The 21,624-nt window shown below is 41.1% G+C and overlaps 1 protein-coding gene across 1 annotated transcript in view; it reads left to right on the forward strand.

Annotated features, from left to right (window-relative positions):
* ARHGAP31 (Rho GTPase activating protein 31) overlaps positions 1–21,624 on the forward strand; it is a 119,730-nt gene that overhangs the window by 57,248 nt on the left and 40,858 nt on the right. Inside the window, exons 2-3 of the mRNA XM_020891750.2 lie at positions 11,788–11,890; positions 14,325–14,469. Coding sequence (XP_020747409.2) covers positions 11,788–11,890; positions 14,325–14,469 — 248 coding nt within the window. The remainder of the gene's footprint in view (positions 1–11,787; positions 11,891–14,324; positions 14,470–21,624) is intronic.

Below are 21,624 nucleotides of genomic sequence, written 5' to 3' on the forward strand. Positions count from 1 at the left end.
TACTCTCCTTAAAGGTCTGAAATCTAGTACCTGGAGGTCAGGACTAGAACCCAGGTTTCTTAATTCCTTGTCATAGGTCCTTTCTCATCAAGTTGCTTTCGGACATGAAAGTGAAAATGTTAGTTGCTCAGTCATGTCCGACTCTGCGACTCCATGGACTTTATGCCAGACTCCTCTGTCCATGGAATTCTCCAGGCAAGAATACTGGAGTGGGTAGCCTCTTCCTTCTCCAGGGGATCTTTTCAATCCAGGGATCAAACCCGGATCTCCAGCATTGCAGGGGGATTCTTTACCGTCTGAGCCACTAGGGAAACCCCAGTCACCTCAATTTTCTGCAGCTTTCTGGTCTTCCCCATACCTGGTCTGTGCCTGCGTTTCCCTGGTATAGATGTTAGGCTTATACAATGTACTGGAAAGTGCGTGAACTTGGAATCCAGACAGACTCATCATTGCACCCCAGCTTTGCCACTAGCAGTTTGACCTTGAGCAAGCCATCTAACCACAACAAACCTTAGTTTTCTATCTGTATGATAGGAATAGCAATGCCTACACCTCAGAGTTGTGAGAATTAAATGAACTAATGACTGTTAAGCATGAGTCCCCACAGAGCATTTGGTTAGTGCATCCCATGATCACTTACTAAGGCATGCAGGGGAAAAAAAAAAAAAAAAAAAGATGGCCTAGAGATACTCAGATGAGAAAGAAAGCTTACATTGTCCTCATTCTTAAGATGACTGGTATAAGTGAGCATGCAGTTCAAGAAGCTGGTTTGGTTTCCCTATTTCTGTCTCATTAACCCACTCAGCTCCATCTTTCCCCCTTCTGGGACTCTCTCTGTAGGCAGACGTGGCCATCCTCTTTATCCATCACTGTGAAGAGCCTCCATCCATGGCATCTCAAGGAGCAGGTGGGAAGAAAGAGAGGGTCTGCTTTAGTCCAGGAAATAAAATCTTGATCGGGTGAGCCAAGCTGACTGGTCTGGATGCAGTTAAACTGAGGAGTTCAGTGATTCGTTGGCAATAAGAAGGGAACTGATGCTCCCAGCTGGGCCTGGGAGTGTGCTGGGGCATGCCCGGAAGAACTTTTCTGGCATCTGTGAGCAACCTTATGGAGTGAGTGATGTCTGCTCCACACTCCCCTGAGAGCAAAGTCAGACAGTAGGAAAGACAAGCCAAAAAAAGTCTTCATAAATTATGCAAGCCTAGCAACCCCCATGTTCAGCAAGGGACAAGAGTGACATTCCCTGCACAGTTCCTATGTACAAGGCGGGCAGGGCCCGCTCTGAGCCCGAGACCACGTGGGGGCTGCTCCAGGTTTGTTCTCCATGTGGCCTCATCCCACCTCACCCAGGTTCTCTGGTCAGCTCCACCCTTCCTCATGGTCACAACCCTCCCCTCGCCGAAACCAAAACACACCCCGGAGGCCACTGTGAGGCCCTGGTCGGCCGTCTCCAGTTGCTCATTAACTGATGGTGTGTCGCCCCAGGTGTTCGGCTGCCCTCAACCAGCCTTTTATCTTTGAGTCACAAAAGCACTGACCTTTCTTAAAGGAATTTTCAGGAGCAACCAGAAAAGAGTGGGCCCTCTCACCTCCCCTTTCATCTTATGCAAAGTTTAAGAGGTCCTCTACACTGACCCTAAAGGGACACCTTATTTTCTCTTGTTGGAGTGATATGTTTGTGGCAAATCTTTCCCTTCATAGGACTTTGCTAGTAGCTCAGCTGGTAAAAAATCCACCTGCAATGTGGGAGACCTGAGTGGTTCAGTCCCTGGGTTGAGATGATTTCCTGGAGAAGGGAAAGGCTACCTACTCCAGTATTCTGGCCTGGAGAATTCTATACAGTTCATGAGGTTGTGAAGAGTCAGACACAACTGAGCGACCTTCACTTTCCCTTTGTATTACCCACTCCCTGACCCAACTTTCTCAAAAGCCTGTTCCCTTGAAGGGAAGAATTCCAGGGTTACCTCTGAGTAGGCAACTGTCTAGATTGGACATTATTCTATAGGCAGTGGGGAGCCAGTGATGGTTTCAGAGTAGGGGGGTTTTATCATAGTGTTTTAGAAAGGTGTGTCTGGCAGTGAAGCTCAAGACAGAACACAGTCTTCCTTAGCTGTCAAAACTCCCCCAGTTTACCTGAATTTACCTTCCCCTCCACCGGACAGGTCTAGTCAGCATTCTTGGAATTCACCACATTATTTCTTGTTTTCCTACCTTGTTTATACCATTCCCTGCCCTAGCTCCCATCAGAAAGTGGGTAATGTTTACAAAGTGCTTATTATATGCTGGAAGCTTACTTAAGCTTTCTGCATGTATCGCAATATATATTGCATCACATTGTATCTTACCACATCACAGTATCTCAAATTACCCTCTGGGAACCAATGTCAGAGTTCTTATTGCATAGCCTTGTAGGTCCTTCTTTATCCAGTGATCTCACAGCATCGTGAGGCCCCCAGGTGAGGCCTTGCCTCAGTCCTCTCTAACAAAGGTCCTCGGCTACTGTCAGTTCTCTGTAATGCACACAATTTCCTGTTCTTGATCAACACCTAGAAACCCTGCCTGACTTCCCCCATCTTTGTGTAATCTTTTTAGAAGAAACACTGTCACATTTTTGTGCCTCTCAAGGGCACTTAAGATATTTTGCTTGGTCTTTTCCTACTGGCTGAGTTGCTTAACGCCTCTGAACTTCAGTTTCCATAAAACAAGGACATACCTTCCTCAGAGAGTGGTTGGGAGGATTGCACTGTGTATAAATAATGCATGAAAGTGGTGAGCCCAGGGGTCAGCACTTAGTAGGTGCACAGGAATCGTCTCTTCCCTTCTTGGTTTCTCATGAGCAAAGATCTTATTTGCCTTTTTGTCCCTTAGGCTGGATAGACTCTCAGTACGTGTTTTTGATGGAAGGAGAATCACTGTCACTGGGAGCGGTGGGCGTATGGATAGCAGAGAGCAGAGGGCTCAGGTGGGATGAGTGAGGCTGTGGGCCAGAGGGAGGGCCTGGACACTTTTGTGGGAAAGAACCCTCTTGACTTGGGAGCTGAGAGCCTGGAGGGGAGGAGAGGAGGGGCCTCCAGGATGCAGTCTGACGTCAGCAGCCTCACCTTGCAGTGGGGCAGAGTTCGTCCTGCCACACCAGGCCAGCAGGTTAGGCAAATACTTCTATTTAACCAGGAGTAATTACCTCCCAGGGTCATTGGAAAGGACTTCAACAAACATGCAGAAATTGTCTCACTAACTTTAGAAAGCCCTTTGGCTTCTCTACTGAAACTTATTTTTTGAAAAAAACCTATTCTTTAAAAAAATTTTTTGTACCTCATCCTCACTACAAAAAATTCAGAAAAGCAAAATTAAGAATATAGAAAAGTAAAAACATGCTATTAACTTTTACTGTGTGTCTCTTTTACTGTTTAAGATATTGGGGAATGTTGTGTAAAAGGGACTGACTGTACAGTCACTCTTTGCTCTTTATATTTGTGTATCTTTTTCATTTTTTATTCGTTTCCCCAGGTTTTATTGAGATATAATTGATATGTGTGTATCTGTGCTTAGTTGTGTCCGACTCTTTGCAACAGGACTGTAGCCTGCCAGGCTCCTCTGTCCATGAAATTTTCCAGGCAGGAGTACTGGAGCAGGTTGCCATTTCCTCCTCCAGAGGATCTTCCCAAACCAGGGGTTGAACCCGCGTCTCCTACATTAGCAGGTCGATTCTTTACCAATAAGCCATCTGGGAAGCTAGTAATTGACATACTCCACTGTACTTAAGTTTAAGGTGTACAGCATAGTGGTTTGACTTACATATATTGAGAAATGTTTACCATGCTAAGTTTAGTTAGCCACTCATCATCTCGTATAAATATAATATAAAGAGAAAGAAAAGAAAAAATTTTTTCCTTATGATGAAAATACTTAGGATTTACTCTCTTAATTTTCATATATAATGTACAGCAATGTTAACTATAATCTTCATACTGTACATTATAACTCTAGTACTTTTGTATCTTGTAATTGGAAATTTGTACCTTTTGACCACCTTTCTCCAATCCCTTCTCTCCACCTCCCCCATCCCTGCCTCTGGTAGCCATAAATCTGATCTCTTTTTCTATGAGTTTCTTTTTTTCCCCTTAGAATCCACATATAAGTGAGATCATACAGTATTTTTCTTTCTCTGTCTGACTACGCCCTCAAGGTCCATCCATGTTGTCACAAATGGCAGAATTTCCTTATTTTTATGGCTGAATATTATTCTGTTATCTATGTATGCCACAACTTATTTATCGAATCATCTTGAGAGACACATGTTGTTTCCATGTCTTGACTGTTGTTAATAATGCTACTGTGAACTGAGTGGTGCAGATATCTTTTCAAGTTAGTGGTTTTGTTTCCTTTGGATATTCTTCCATAAGTGTAATTACTAGATCATATGGCAGTTTTGTTAATATTTTTAATTTTCTGAAGATCCATACTGTTTTTCATAGTGGCTATAGCAGGTTATAATCTCAGTAACAGTGCACAAGCATTCCCTTTTCTCCACATCCTTGTCAGCATCTATCTCTTATCCTTTTGATGATGGTCATTCTAACATGAGGTGACATCTCATTGTGGTTTTAATTAGCATTTTTCTAATGGCTAGTGATGTTGAGCGTTTTTCATGTATCTGTTGGCCTTTTGTATATTTTCTTTGGAAAAGTGTCCATCCAGATCTTTTCCCCATTTTTTTATTGTATTATTTAGTTTTTTGCTATTGAGTTGTTTGAGTTCTTTTAAATTTTTGGATATTAACCTTTTATCAGATACCTGGTTTACAAATATTTTTTCCCATTCCATAAGTTGTCTTTTCACTTTGTTGGATGTTTCCTTTGCTGTGCAGGGCCTTTTTAGTTTGATGTAGTCCTGCCTGTTTATTTTTTATTGTTGCTTGTGCTTTAGATGTTATAGCCAAAACGTCATTACCAAGACCCATGTCAAGGAGTTTTTTTCCTATGTCTTCTTCTAGGAGTTCCATGGTTTCATGTCTTTAGTTCATTTTAAGTTAATGTTTGTGAGTGGTATAAGATACAAGTCTAGTCTGATTTTCTACATGTGAGTATCCAATTTTCCCAGTGCCAATTTTCCCAGACTGTCTTTTCTCCATTGAGTCTTCTTGGCTTCCTTGTCAAATACAATTGACCTAAAAGCCATCACCACCATAAGGTAGGGACTGCAGTGGTAGAATTTCAGCCATTTTTGTAGTTGAGGGCAAGGAATCAAACAGCTCTCCTTAAATGGTTAAATGGTGCCTCTATACCTGGCCACTAACTCATGGAACCTGTCCTCCTGACAAGGAGGGTTTGAATCAGATAGATGTACTTGGCACCTACTAGCTGTGTGATGTTGGGCAACTTACATAACCTCTCTGAGAATCATATTTCACATTTTCAAAATCAAGAATTTTACCTGTTTTGTGGGTTGGCTATGATTATGGAGAAGGCTACTGAAAGAGAAAAATAACACCTTATGCAGTACTATTATTTCATAACACATAAAAAGTGTTTTCTTCTTCGAAGGACCCAGATATCAATGGAGCACTGAAAACTTATCTGGAGAGTAATGACCAATCCCTTGTTTAGCAAAACATTTTAAGTACTTGTGTTTTCAAGGCTATTTTAGGTGAAAAAGACAGTGCTATCTTTACTGTCCCTAGAGAACTCACAACTTAGTGACAGAGATGACATAGTTTCAGGCAACACCCAGCACCTAGTGCTGGGTAAGAACAGACTTGCAGTAAGTATTTGTTGAATTGGGTTTTTATGAAAAAATTTGGGGAAAGGTAATATACTCTGATAGTTCAAAATTCAAAAGTATAAAAAGTATATAATGAAGAGTCTCCCTCTTACTTATAGCCCTGACTCCAGCTTCCCAGTTCATTTTCCTGCAGGCAACTAAAGTTTTTTATGTGTCCTTCCATAGATATTTAATGCATGTACAAAGTGTTTTATAGCTGTTCTTTTATTCTCTCTTTTTAAAAAACAAATGTTAGCATACTACTACACCGCTCTGTACCTCATTCTTTTTGCTTAACAATTTATCTTGGAGACTGCTGGATATCAGTACATGAAGGTTTCCTCATTCTTTTGATGACTATATAGTATTCCATTATATGGCTATTCCATAATTTATATAAATAGCTCCCTATTGATGGAGTATCTCATGCTATTACAAATATTGCTGCAGTGAATAACCTTGTACGTAGAGAAATGTTCTGGAATTGGAGTAATGAAAATGTTCTGAAATGTGATGGTTGCTTAACTCTGTCAATATACTGAAAACCACTTAATTGTGTGCTTGTAAAGGGTGAACTTTATGACATTTGATTTGTAACTCAAATTTTGTTTAAGGTTAAAAGAACAAAAAAAGAAACTACTCCAAAGAAGACAGGGCATACTTAAATTCTTTTCCCTTGGAAAATTAGAAAGCAGTTAATTTGCTTTTTGTAAAAAACAGAAAACATTGTACTTTAAAAAATAAACACCACAAATTCTATAATTCTACATTAGGCAAGGAGGAAGGGAGTAGAAAGAGGTTAAAACAGAGAGGAGGAATAAGAAGTAAAGAGGGGGGAGAATCAAAGAGGGAGAATTGCACGGGGACAGAGACCTCTTAGCCAAGCCAAGACTCACACAGTGCAGGAGAGATGGGGTCGCAGGACTGAGGCAGGAGGGAACAGAAATACGGAGTGGGAGCTGGCAGGGGGAGAAGTACGGGAGCCACTGTGACAGCTTTTGGATTCCTGGGGGATGGAAAGCTAGGAAGTTCTCTGCTGACTACCAAGAATAATAGAAAAGTGATTTAAATCTTTATTTCATCTCTTGAAAAACTGCCCTTGTAGAGTGGGCTCATTCACAGCACAGCAGAGCTACTTGAAGCCCTCCCTCCCCTGTGCCCAGCAGACGAGTCTCAAAGCTTTCCTCCCTGTTTAGCGGCTTGTCTCTCTTTACCTTTCCCTCTGCAAGTATCAGTTCTTTATCCACCAGTGATCCTTGGTCTTTTCTATTACTTCAATTAAGATGATGAATGTATCCATCATGCCCCAAGTGTTCTCAGCCCCTCTGCAGTCCTGCCTCTTCCCTGCTTTCTCCCACTAGAAATTGGTTTGCATTTTCTCCAGTTCTGTGTGGATGGAATCATATAGTATGTACTCTTCTGTAGTCTGGTTTTTCTTAGTTATTGTTGAGTAGTAGTCCATTGTGTGTTTGCACCACTAGACTTTACTTTGAAGATTAAGGATGCAGCCCCCAGAGAGGAAATGAAATCTGAGCAGCCCAAGACCTTAACAAAAATCCAGAATGGGGAGGGAGAAGTGCCATGTTTCTCTAAAACACAAATGCAGTTTGTATTATGAAAGAATGTGGCTGCCAAGACCACATAACTGACCAAATAAAACTGTGCTTTTTCCAATTTCCATTGCCAGATCTGGTTAGATCCTGGCCATGCAGGGGGCTGGGGTAGCTTAGCAGACATTACCTCTGGGGGCGAGTCAAAGAAATGATTTGACTGCTGACTTTTTCTTCCTTAAACCCTTGAAGAGGTTGAGAATTGAGGAAAGTACCCCCACATTTATTTACAAGTACACAATGTCTTTTAGTTATACCAAGTTGGATCAAATGAAACAAAGGACTTTAAAACATTTTGTAAACTGTAAAGCGTAAATCAAAGTGCCCTTTTCCATCATAAAAAACCACCTCAAGATTTATTTTGTACTCAGATTAAAGTTTAACGTTTAAGATCGCTGATCCAGGAAAAACAAAACAAGAAAAGGACTTAGAGAACCATCAGTGCAACAATTAGAAGAAGTTACAGCATTGTATCATAATCAGCAACTGTGTGCCCCTCTGTAGGAGGAGACTTGAAGTTCTTTGGGTCCATGGTAAATCCCACAAAACTAGCTCTGTGACTCCAACCTCCAACGGCAACCTAAATAGACAATGGACGCTTTATTTCCATCTCTTAACTACTCAGCTATTTTGCTTCAAGCTTTTATCCTGTCCAGAATCCTAGGTTGTCCCCAATTTTATTGGACCCCAGGAACAATAGTCTAAAGAATTCTGAGACTTTGAGACTAAACTCTTAGTAAGCCCCTGAAATATCACTGGTCAGTATTACCTTTAGAGCATTGCTACCCTGAGCAAGGGCTACAGATTGGCTGTATCTGAATCACCTGGGAATTTGTCAGAAAGGCAGATTCTTGACTCCCACCCTCCCATTGGAATCTGCATGTTCACAAGACCCCAGGGGGTTGTATCAGTGTTAAAAAATGAGGATCACTGGTCTAGACAGCGATTCTTCAGCTTCGGCGTTGAGGCACTTGGGAGGCAGCTACTGCTGCTGGCCCTCTTCGGGACCACAGTCTGAGAAGTGCTCTGCTCTGGCTCTAGAGCTGGATGGTTACAGAGATCAAGTGGCTCCTTTCCATTCACTGTGCATGATGGAGAATTAGTGCGTCTTCCAACTTGACCTGAGGCGAGAATCCAGGAAGGCCAACACTCCTCAGTGACTGGGACCTTTTCCCTTGGATTGTTTTAAAATTGCCTCCTGTTTAAACAGAGCTGTGGACGAGAGGTTCTAGGGCCTCTGTACCGAAGCCAGAGTAAATTTATGGCAGAGGCTCCATCCGGGAACGTGTTTCTCTCACCTTGAAAACAAGCAGAGCCTGAGGGGCTGTGGCGGAGTGCCCTGGTGCTGGGAGGTGGCTCTTAGAGAAGGGGATAGGACAGACTTGTGACCCTGCGCCGCCCTTCTGTATAAAGGCCCTTCGAGGCTGAGGCTTTTGTCTTTGAGTCCTCCTTGGGACTGTCCCCAAGCTCTCAAGTCCACCTGTGCCCTGCAACAGCCATATTCCTTGGTACGGACACACACTGAGAAACACATCAAGGGCAAGCATAGCTCAGAAATCTAACAAAGTATGTACCCTGTTGGGTGCCCCTGCCTTTATTTTATGAAGATATACCTCAGTGCAAAGAAAAGTGGCATCAGGTGAGCAGAATCACTTCAAATGGAAACACTGGACCATAGACAGATGCAAAACCCATTCCGCATAGTGGAGGTGAATGTGAACTTGTAAGCAGTTGGTCAGCTCTGCCCCACTGTCTACCAGACGGGAGGGTAGTACACTGTTTTCACCAAGACTGCATCTCACAAATAATACTTACATCATACAGAAACTTCAAACAGAAACAACTGTCGTTGTAGAATGCATACTGTATTCCAGGGTCTGTGCTAACTATTAACAAGTATTATTTCAGTCTTAGCTATGAGGTTAATATCACTGTTATCCTCATTTTGCAGATGTGGAAATTAAGAAACAGAGTTACTGCATATTTTGCCCGAGGTTACAAAAGGCACTTAGGAGTCCAAACCTGGTCTCCATCGTGACCACCTGTGGCAGGTTATAGAACAGCAGCTTGGTGTGGCGGAAAAAGTCAACCTGTTGTGCACAATAGGGATCTGTTTTTAAACAAGACAAATTTTTTAAGCATTGGAACTCTGTTTGCCATTTACTTATTTATTTATAAAATATATTTAGAGGCACAAGGGTAGGAGACAAAAGTCTCACCAAGAACCTTTTTCATAAAATATATGAAAGTAAAGCTCTTCAGCTTGAAGCCAGGCAGGGACTCTGGACCCCTGCCCACACTCACAGCCCCTCATGTACCACACCCTACTCCCACCCTGTATTCATTCACCGGGAGTAGTTCCACCTCTGTGGTCTCCGGCCTCAATCAGTTCTAATGAGATGGATGAAACTGGAGCCCATTATACAGAGTGAAGTAAGCCAGACAGATAAAGACCAATACAGTATACTACTGCATATATATGGAATTTTAAAAGATGGTAACAACAACAACAACAAAAAGATGGTAACAATAACCCTATATGCAAAACAGAAAAAGAGACACAGATGTACAGAACAGACTTTGGACTCTGTGGGAGAAGGCGAGGGTGGGATGTTCTGAGAGAATAGCATTGAAACAAGTATACTATCAAGGGTGAAACAGATCACCAGCTCAGGTTGGATGCATGTGACAAGTGCTCAGGGCTGGTGCACTGGGAAGACCCCGGGGGGAAGGGATGGAGAGGGAGGTGGGAAGGGGGATCAGGAAGGGGAACACATGTAAATCCATGGCTGATTCATGTCAGTATATGGCAAAAACCACTTGAGGAATGAAAATGGAACCCCTAAATAAACTACTTTGAAACAACTTAAAAAAAAAAAAAAAGTTCCAACCGCAAGTTCACTCCCTGCCCTCTTTCCACCTGAGGTAAGTTGGTCATGAATGACAGGGACAAAACATGGGTGTGTCCTGGAGGGGAAAGGCTCTAGAGATGCATGGTCTTTGAAAGATGGGTGGGATATGGTAAGTATGATGAGTTTTACTTAGCATTTAAAATGATTAGTAGTTGAAATGGTGGGGGAGTTGTGTGTAAAGTGTTGTAATAGAGAATCCAAGAAGAATGTTGAGTCTGAATGCCTAGTATCTACTCATGTAAAGTTTCAGTCCAGCTTGGAATTGTGTGCAGGTGTGATCAAGTGCATTAAGCACTGATGGATTGGTATTAGTCTAATCTAAGATATTAATGGATTGTGTATGTTTTGGGGGAGTGAGCACAGCGCAGTAATGGAATTTCCACCCTACCTCTATGCCGGAAGACTTCAGCACCCAAGGCTTTAGTAGTTCCATACCATCCACAGAACGCTCACAGAGGGACCTCAGGTGGATCTGCCCAAGGACCAAAGTGGCAAGTGACTTGCCAGTCTCTCCATGCCATCCAGAGGGCCTGTGGCTTCCATTCTAGGTCACTGAGCTGGCTGGGCTGATCAGGTCCAGCCCTGAGTGGAGAACAGCACAGCCAGACCCTTCTACCCAGACACTGGACTTATGGAGCGGCAGGAGCTCAACAGGCCATGTTGGTCCCTTTTATGAGGTCCATTCAGTCAATGACTCTTTGACCCATTTGGTGGTGGTGAAGTGGGGGGTGGTTCTCACCTTTAAAAAAAAAAAGACACTTTAACTTTTAAATCACCTTTAACATTCTGGCAAATATTCTTCCAGTCTTTTTTTCTTTTGCAGTTTTCTAAATATAGCTGAATTCACAACATATATTTGATTTTGTGCCTTGTTTTTCTTTCACCTATCTGCATCATAGGTAAATAGGTACATCATAAGCATTTTTCCATATGTTAATTACGTTTTGCAAGCAACAAGTACTCTTAAGTGAGGTAAATAAATTTACCTGCCCCTTGGCTTCCTCATGTGTAGCATAGGCAAGAGTTCTCTAATTTTATCACAGAGGTCACCTGGAAGGCTTTTTAAAACACTGTTTGCTGAGCACCACCTCTAAAATTTCCAATTCAGTGGGTCTGGAGTGGGGCCTGGGAATCTGCACTCCCAACAAGTTCTGAAGAGAGGCTGGTGCTGTTGGTCAGGAGACCACACTGGGAGAATCAGTGAAATGAGACTGAGTTGTGGGATTTCCAAGGTCACTTCTGGTTTCAAAAATCCAAGTGTTTGCATATTTTTCAAATTCTTTAAGACCTAACTCTTAAAACACACACATTTTCCAACTTTAACAAAACCCTATGATTTTTTTTAAAATACCAAAGAACATCATCTTCCATTTAAACGTAATTGTTTCCACTTGTAACTCATATGCGTTCCATACTTCTCTTTGAAGTTACCTGGAGTTTTAAAAGCCTATCTCTAAAAGACAGTCACACTTAAACCTAATGCTTTTTTCTTTTCCTTTGCATAGTTCCATATGTATTGAAGAGCTGTGCAGAATTTATAGAGACTCACGGCATCGTGGATGGAATTTATCGTCTTTCAGGAGTCACCTCAAACATACAACGGCTAAGGTAAGTCCAAGAATCGCCCCCAGAGAATTTTCCCATGATCCTTGCTCTGTCCATACGTCTATCTGCAGGTGTTGGGAGTACTAAAAACTGAAGGGGTTGAGGGAAGGATGTCAGGGCACAAGATCAAGTGCTAATGTTTTCAGATGCCTAACTGTTCTTAATCTAATCAGGAAGCTCTCCAATCTGATGTAATTCCTTCCAACAGAAATTCCTGGGGGCTTTTAATCTGTTCCTGTGTCTTGCACCAGATTTATTCTTCTTAGGTGGATTCAGCTGAACTCAAATGATTTAAATTACAAGTTGGGAAAAAATGATTTATTATTACTCACTTGCCTATCCAAAGCTCAGATCCCCGTTACATGGTATTCAGAACTTAGAAGTCAATGTGAGTTTTTCTGTTGACACACACTCAACATTTGATAATTTCATCTGGTTGAAAAATCAGAAGTCTGCATGATTGTGCATTTTTCTAATTGATGCCTGTATTTTTGAAATCACTGATAGAGGAACTATCTCCAATTCTATGGATTTATCCTAAACAATTCTAAAATGTATCCTAGAATTTTTTTAATCTTCAAATATGTATTGATATTATAGCTGTAAAATAAAAGTAGTATATGTAGTGTATATATAGAATATATCCATTATATACAGTGGCACTAATGGTTAAGAACTTGCCTGCCAATGCAGGAGACATAAGAGATGTGGCTTCGATCCCTGAGTTTGGAGGATTTCCTGGAAGAGGGCATGGCAACCCACTCCAGTATTCTTGCCTGGAGAAGCCTGTGGACAGAGGAGCCTGGTGACTACAGTCCACAGCATCACAAAGACCTGGACAGGACTGAAGCGACTTAGCACACACACATAGGTGTATATACAGAATATATACTTTATATATAATATATATACTGTTCTAGGACTAAAGTCGTAGGTTTATGTATTTTAGATATTGTTCTTTAATACAAAAGAATACATTTTAATATATTTATTACATATTCTTTAGTTACAAATGTAGACTTTTAAAATAAAACATTCTTATTACAAGATTAATATATAAATTTTACATTGTGCAAATTTTTATTCTTCCTCCTGTTTTGTTTTTTGCCCCTCCTCCTCAAATCTCACTTGTCATAAAACTATACCACAGGAATAAAACATCCTTTTTACTCCTGGCGAAGTGATAACTATTTAAAAAATGACTGGTTTTTTGCAGCCGTAGATTTTAACAGATCTGTGTGCTTACATCAGTTCACTAATTTACTCATGTGATATTTTTCAGAGTTTCAACAGCAAGTGTTGGTTTACTCTCAGCTCTGAAACATACTGCACAGTAGTTGGTATTGTGGAAGGACACTTGGACAATGGCCAATTCTTTTTCACTTAAGGCTGACCTTAGCCTTGACAAGGGAAATTTTTGGCTAACTAAATGAATAAGATCTAAGTTGTTTGTGTTCTGCCCTTGTAAAAAAAACACATGCCTATGAATTTATGAGGCCATTGCATGGTTTTCTTTTCAAGGCCTCACAGAGTTCTTTTCAGGTTCTGACAGCATCAGGGATTTCCCTTCTCTTTGTTAAAGGGGCAGAACCAGACTACAGGAGAAGGGGCAGCAAGCTGTTTCCAGATGCTGATTTTGAGAGTCCAGTTGCCGTTGTCACCTCTTGTCTGACCAAGTGAATACTCTCAAAAAACCTAACTTCTCTTTTGTATTAATGCTCAGATTTATCATCTTTTAAATAAATTTTTAACTTGCAAGTATATACCATTTGAGGCAGTATATTCATTAATCATGCTAGGAAATGTTTTTTCAGTTAGAAATGAGGCCTGGAATCTGATGAGGTTCTCAAACACCCCACTATGGATTGTTTAAGAAGATATTTATAAGCTTATTTGCCCTGTGGGAGTCACTGTCAGGCAGCCTAGAAGTTTCCACTAAGTATCAAAGAGAGAGTTGATTGAAGTTCTCAGACCTTGAGTTTGAGTCTCCAGATAAAACAAGTTGGCTGACATGAATATGTGGACATGAATGATAACAATCTGACTCACCCTGGGTTTGGTTTCTCCTCCAAGAGAGAGAAGTTCATTTAGAACAATATTTTGGAAAACTGAAATCTCAACAGGGTTTTTGGAAAATTGTTTTCATATTTCTTCACTGTTCACAATTGAAACTACAGACATAATGCCATGAGAAATCCATTCGTAAATGGGATTATGTCTTTCTCATTACAGCAGCTTCTGCAGGGAAGATCCAGACCTGAAGTGGAAATCTTTTGTAGCTTTCTTAGGCCTGGAGTAGAAGGTCTTTTTGAATCAAGGTCAAAAATATGGTCAGATCAGCAGTTTAGGGTCTTTTTACCCTCTAAGCAGCCCAAGTAGCTGCTGACATGGAACACATGTTCCTGGGATTGTTATGTCTCTGTCTGTGTTGTTTCAGGCAGGAGTTTGGCTCAGATCAATGTCCAGATCTGACAAGGGAAGTGTACCTCCAGGACATCCACTGTGTGGGCTCCCTCTGCAAGCTGTACTTTCGGGAGCTGCCCAACCCCCTCCTGACTTACGAGCTCTACGAGAAATTCACGGTAAGTGTTTGGATTTCCATTATAGTTACTGGGTGGGATGCATGGATGAGCCAAAGAAAGTTTCAGCACTAAAATTACAATAATAATACTTACCAGCTGGTTGCCTTTATCTTGGTGATGGAATTGGATGGTATAGTGAGGAAAGCAGGGTGGTGGGACTGTTTGCTATATCTTTCCTATCTTAAATTTTCAGAATCATGTTTGTTTGCTTGCGTGAGCTAGCTTAAACCATCTCCATATTTATGTAACCAAATGTGTGTCAGTAGATAAGAAGGAAACAAAGAAGCAGAGAATGAAGTGACTGGCCCAATGTCACGCTCTATCCCCAAACAGAACAGAAACCTGAGACTTCAGATTCTACCCCCATGGTTAATTCATTTCAGGCTATTCCTTCTGTGTTTCTGTTGGGAGCTGTATAAAGAGGTGGGTGGGTAGAGAGGGGAGAGAGAACAAACAGAAATCAAGAGAGAGGTCAGAAAGCTGAGGAGAGAAAAGATTCTGGAAAAAGCAGCTAAGAGGGAGTATATAGATTGGGCCAGTGAGTTGGGTGGTGCAAGACGAACGGGCAAGAGCAGAACGCCTACCTAACAGTTGCATCATCACCAAATCCCACCCCCACAGGAAAAGGAGAATAAATGCTTAGAGCCTGTCTGTAGTGTCAACCTTAAAAATAGGGCTTGAACATTTGGCTGTGATGGGGGTGGGGGAGGTGCCGAGTAGGTCAAGAGTTGGGTTTAACCAAGGTTGAGGCTCAGCTAGAAAAAGAGGGGGAGGGAGATCAGAGTGTGTGCAAGCAAGTGATTGAAATAATTGACCATAGAATTTTGTCTGGATAGGAAGAGAAAGGAGGGCCTAAGGCAGGTAACAATGAAAAAATAGATCAATGGATCATTCATCCCAGTGAAATCAGTAAACTGTTGGAGTAGGGTGGTCAGAGGGGATGTTTGAAATTAAGTTTATGGAAGACTTGAAATTATTGGTAAGGACCAGACCAAGGCTCCTACCATGGGAAAGAATCTTTCTTATATCTCTTGTAATAAACCTATTTTGGACATATAAATGTTCTTTAATTTGAAATTATATAGGAGTTAATGAGTGCTGTTCACATTTCAGAAGATACTCTTACAGATCTGTCTTGTCTGTCTGTCTGTCTCTATCTCCCTTTCTCTCTCCCTACATTTGTTCCTCAGTACTATTCAATACATTCTGATGTTATGAAACAGTGCTAATTCAACAACTTGACCATCCTACCATGGTAAAAAATACAGAGAGACACTATTTTTACAGGGTATTCTCTCATATACACAGTGATTTCTTAAACCAGATTCCTACTGATGGATATTTAGACATTTTGTTTCTTAACACTTTGCTTTTATAAGCAACATTATAGTAAACATTTTTGTACATATATCCTTATACTTTATTCTGTTTAAATCACCGAAGTACATTTACTAAGTAAAAGGATCTTATTTAAAGTTTTGTCACATGTTGCCAAGTTCTGCAGAGACACAAGAATGTTCTTTTTCCTGCAGCCTTGCCAACACTGAATATTCTTAATTTGCTAAATTGTTTGCCAATCTCAATCAACCAAAAAATATCTTATTGTTGTTTTAATTTGTGCATAAGATTTTATTGTTTTCTACATAATTTTAATCTTTGTACAGTATAATAGTTTCATCCTTAAATAAGACTACAACATCACATGTTAAATAGCTGAATGAGTCCAACCTATTTTAATTAAATTTAATTCTATGATAGTTAGGGATAGATAGGAATTCTTGTCTAGAAACTTCAGAAATAGAAGTTTCTTCTCAGATCTTGTTTATAGAGTCAAAACAAAGTCCATGTTTATCTCTCTCTGCCTCTGTTCCCTGACATTGCTAATCATTCTTTCTTCCACAGCAACAGAAAATATCAAAGCAATGTAACTGTCCACTTGTCATCAGATCTCAAGAGAACTTAACATTGTATTTAAACATAGTTTAAGGACACTAAGAAATAAAAGATGTTTTATTGTGACAGGTGAACTCTACATAGGTAGGATCTTGTGACTAACTATCATTGAATTTATAGTTGAGTACATTTCTCTAAATCACAGTGATGAATTATAAAAATATAAGCAAACGTTTTCCAGGGACATGGGAACAGCTCTATTACACTGTCACACATTCTTACAATGATTTATTTAAACTTACTTGCACAGATGAAGTAGAATAATATTTCAGTAGAATATAATAGAATTATAAAAATATTAATGAAGTAATGATGATGATGATATCTGCTACTTAGTGCTTACTATATGATAAGCTTATTACATTCAATCTTCAAAATAATTCTGTGAAACAGATTTTACTGTCTCTTACAGATGAGTAATTGGGGCTGAAGTGACTCTTGCCTGGGTTTATACAGATAGTAAATGAAAGTAAAGATTTAACATTCTGTCTCAGACCTGCCACAGTGTTTTTAAAATAGATTTAACAGCTCTTAAATAGGCTCAGGTATTAAATAACTTAATATGATATACAGAAAACATCCCAAACTAATGAAGGAACAATTCAATAAACAATGTTAGGAAAATTGGCTAAGTGCTGGGAGAGGGGAGAAGTCAAGTTACATTCGTACCATTTAACAGATTTCAGGGTGAAAGATTTTCTAAGAATAAAAGCAAAGGAAAAAAATCACCAAAGACAAATTTAACAAACTAAACTACATAAATATTAGATTTTTCTACATTAAAATTACATTAACAAAATTAAAAGGTGAATGACCAACTATGGAAAACATTTACAATAAGGATGACAGGAGATGAATATTTTTTAATTATATAAAACTCCTACATATCAATAAAAAAGAAAAAACACACAACACCCTGCTAAACAAATGAGCAAAAACCTCAATAGACAGTTTGTAAAGAAACATAGTTATTTTAAAAGTATAAATGTATTAGAAAAAATGTATTTTCATATTTAAAAAATTTTTTTTTAATGTTAGTATTTCATGTTGCCAAGCCTGTGGTGACACTGGCTCTGTCATAGTTTTCTATTGCAAGTGTAAATTGGCTGGACATCTAGCAAGTCATTTGAAATTACTATCAAGAGTCCTAAAATGCTCATATTTTTAAAATACAGTTATTCTATTCCCAGACTCCATTCTAAGATAATAATCAGATGTGCACATGGATAATTGATTTACCAATATTTCACTGCTGTAGTAACAGTAACAAAATTGGGGAGTATCTACATGTCCAACAGTAAGGGAAGGGTTAAATAAATGATAATAAATCTATTGTTTTAAATCCTGTGTAGCCATGAAAAGTCATATTTTTGAAGACTATTTGCTGGCCACAGTACAAAGTTAAATGGAAAAAAGCAGTATATGCAATAAATAGGAAATGATGGCAGTGTTCATCTTTGGTGCTGGGAAGCCCCAGGCAGATTGCTTCTTTTAGGGCTCAGTGTGAACAGGTTAACAGTAGTTATGTCTGAGTGATGAGTTAGCACGTGATTTTTATGTCCTTTAAGTACATGTATTAGTTTTATGTGGCTGCAGTAACAAACCACAAGCTTGGTGACTTAACAGAGAGTTATTCTCTCACAGTTCCAGAGTCCAGAAATCTGAGATCGGTTTCACTGGGCTGATATCAAGGTGTCAGCAGGGCCATGGATCATTACAGAGACTGTAGGGGGAAACCTGTTTCTTGCCTCCTCCAGCTTCTGGTGGCTGCTGGCATGCCTTGGCTTGTGGCCACGTCTCTGCCTCCATGGTCACGACCCCATGAACTGTAGCCAGCGAGGCTCCTCTGTCCATGGGATTCTCCAGGCAAGAGTACTGGAGTGGGTTGCCATTTCCTTCTCCAGGGGATCTTCCCATCCCAGGGATCAAACCCAGGTCTCCCTCATTTCAGGCAGACGCTTTATCCTCTGAGCCACCATGGTCTGTGTCAAATCTCCTTCCGCTTCCCTCTTCTAAGGGCCCACCAGGTGGCGCTAGTGGTAAAGAATCTGCCTGCCAATGCCGGAGACCCAAGAGATGAGGGTTAGATCCCAGGGTCAGGAAGATCCTCTGGAGAAGAAAATGGCAGTGCACTCCTGTATTCTTGTCTGGACAAGGCAGTGGACAGAGGAGCCTGGTGGGCTATACAGCTCATGGGGTCGCAAAGAGTCGGACACAACTGAATGCATACACACATATTGGATAATCCATGAGACTCTCCTTATTTCAAAAGCCTTAACTTAATCACACCTGCAAAAACTCTTTTTCCAAATAAGGTAACATTTACAGTTTCCTGAGATTAGGACCTGATATCTTTGGAAGTAACTGTTCAACCTACTACATTTTATTTTTATCAGAAAAAAGTTCATTTTAGGAAGAATTCAATTTGGATCAGATTGATTCAGCTAAAATAATTAAACCCAAGATAGAGAAAAGTTGCTTGCTGATTTAGGATCTTTAGAGAAGGCAGTTTAAAGAGACATTACATTTTATACTGAAATAGCATCTTTGCGTATCTGTCTCCCTCATTAAACTGTAAGCCTCCTAAGGACAGAAAGCATATTTATTTTACTGATTTTTGTGCTTCCTTTCCCTGCTTTCCAGCTACTGGAGAATGTTGTGACTCTTGCCTAGTAAACATTTGCTGGCAGGTTGGTTGGCTCACACACGTCATCTGAAGTGTCGATGGGGGTGGACCACAGGTGTGTGGCGTCAGGTAGAGGCTGCCACATCTTGGCTGTGAGCTCAAGATGTATGCCAACGTGGCAGTAGCCAACTGTCCTGGTTTGCCAGGGACTCGCCCACTTTTAACTCAGAAAAGTCCTGAGTTCCAGGGCACTTCTCCTCAATCTCGGGCAAACCAGGCTGATTAGTCACCTCTCCAGGAGCTGAAAGTTGAGGGGAGTTATCTCAGTAAAGCTGATGCTCCCCACGAAGGAAGTTTGGTCCTCGGATGGTATTGCCCTGGAAGTGTGGCCCAAAGTGGGGCTTTCTGGCATTTTTAAATGCAAAGCAAAATACAGATTCATTCACTTACTCACTTCATGCAACTAACATCTCTTGAGCACCTGCCATATATATAGGCAGGCACAGTTCCAGGTGCTAGGTAAGCAAGTCAGATAAAATCCTTGTTTTCATGAAAAATGAAAGTCACTTAGTTGTGTCCTACTCTTTGTGACCCCATAGAAGTCCATGGAATTCTCCAGATCAGAATACTGGAGTGGATAGCTTTTCCCTTCTCCAGGGGATCTTCCCAACTCACGGATCAAACCCAAGTCTTCCGTATTGCAGATGGATTCTTTACCAGCTGAGCCACAAGGTTCTCACGAAACTTACATTTTAATTAAAGAGATGGATGACGAATAAATCCAAAGCATAACTCTATAGTGAGAACTGTTGATTAGCACTATGAAGACAATAAATGCAGGATACAGGTCAGAGAGGGCTTCCCCGGTAGCTTAGTGGTAAAGAATCCACCTGCCAATGCAGGAGACACGAGAGACACACATTTGATCCCTGAGTTAGGAAGATCCCCTGGAGTAGGAAATGGTAATTCCCCCCAGTATTCTTGCCTGAGAAATTTCCAAGGAGAGGGGAACCTGTGAGGCTGCAGTCCATGGGGTCACAAAGAGTCAAAGACGACTGAGCAACTGAGCACGCATGTGTACACGAGTCAGAGGATGCTAGGCACTGATAATCAAAGGTCTCCTATGAGGTGATATTTGAACAGAGACAAAGATGAAGCGAGGGAACAAGTTGTGCAAGTATCTGGTGGAAGAGGGTGCTGAGAAGAAATAACAGGTGCCAAGGCCCTTGTCAAGGACATGCCAAGCTTGTTTGAGGGAATATATGAAGGCCAGCACGGCCCGTAGGGAGCAGGCAAGGAGGAAATGATGGGTGATGAGGAATTTGCAGATGGGCCAGGTGCCTGCTGCTACAGGTGTGACAAAGACAGGGAAGTATGACAACTGTCTGGAAGACAATGGTGGTGGTTGTCTCTGGAGACTGAGGGTCTGATGTTGGAAGGAAGACACTTTCTTCTGTGTATTCCTTTGAATACGTTACATTTTTTAAATCATGTGCATGAATAACTTTTTAACCTAATCACTTAAAATAATTAAAAATAACAAAAGTGGCTTTATAATAATTTTTAAATAATTAATACAAAATAAAAGGTAAAAACTGAGTTGCAGCTAGGGTGCAATTAGAAGGGACAGACCCGGGTTGCTTATCCACCCTGGGGATGGGGCTGCCCAGGCTCAGGAGCTCAGGAGGTGTTCAGATAAACAGAGGAAACTAGAGCCTGGGCCTGGCCAGAGGGGATGGGAGACCAGCCCTCGCCAGAGTCCTCAAAGTTCAGGAAAGCTGGTCTTATTGATACTGACTGGAAGAGAACAAATGGTCACAGATCCAACCTGGATTTTTTAAAGTTTAACCATCAGCAAGATTGTCTTGGGTAATGTTGAGTGAAATTCTCTTTTAGGCAAAAGATTGGGATGGGCAAAGTTTCAACCCTTCCTTCAATTCCCCAGTGATGAACTCTGTGCTGTCCTAATGTGGGAACACAAAGAGATGGAAAAATAGCTTTGCAGTGAGCAGACCCTCTGGGAAAACAATGAAGATCTAGAGAGCTTCCAAATAGGATTGGGGTGTGAAGGGGAGAAGCTGTGAATAATAAAATGATCCCATATGGGACCTGCAGGCATCAGGGGTGAGCCCGCCCAGTCTCTCAGAACAGAGGTGACTAACAGCTTCCTAAAATATTAAAGAAACTTTCCATGAACTCTGTTAAACTGACCTACACCTTTATTCCTAAGACACACTTTTAGAAAGTGGGGTGGGTGGGGGGCTTGGGAAGGGGGTGGGTGTAAAGCTTTGCAAAGCTCATCCTCTCTTTGCCAAGAGAGGAAGAGAGGCCTCCCCACCCGCCCTTCACAGGATAGAAGGTGGGAGGGTCCACGCCTCATTCCTTCGCCACTCCTTCCTCTGAGGCTCTCTCCCTTCACTCGCTTTATGAGATTCTCCCTGTCTTGAGAGTCAGGGTCTCCCCCACAAATCTATTTTCTAAGTGACAGAGCCCAGGAAGAGGGCAGAGGTATCAGGTGCTTACTTCAGGCCCCATTCTGGTCCTCACCCTCTACATCTGCACATCTCAAAAAGCAA

This window comes from Odocoileus virginianus, chromosome 4 (assembly GCF_023699985.2).
Source record: "Odocoileus virginianus isolate 20LAN1187 ecotype Illinois chromosome 4, Ovbor_1.2, whole genome shotgun sequence".
In the NCBI taxonomy this organism is placed as follows: domain Eukaryota; kingdom Metazoa; phylum Chordata; class Mammalia; order Artiodactyla; family Cervidae; genus Odocoileus; species Odocoileus virginianus.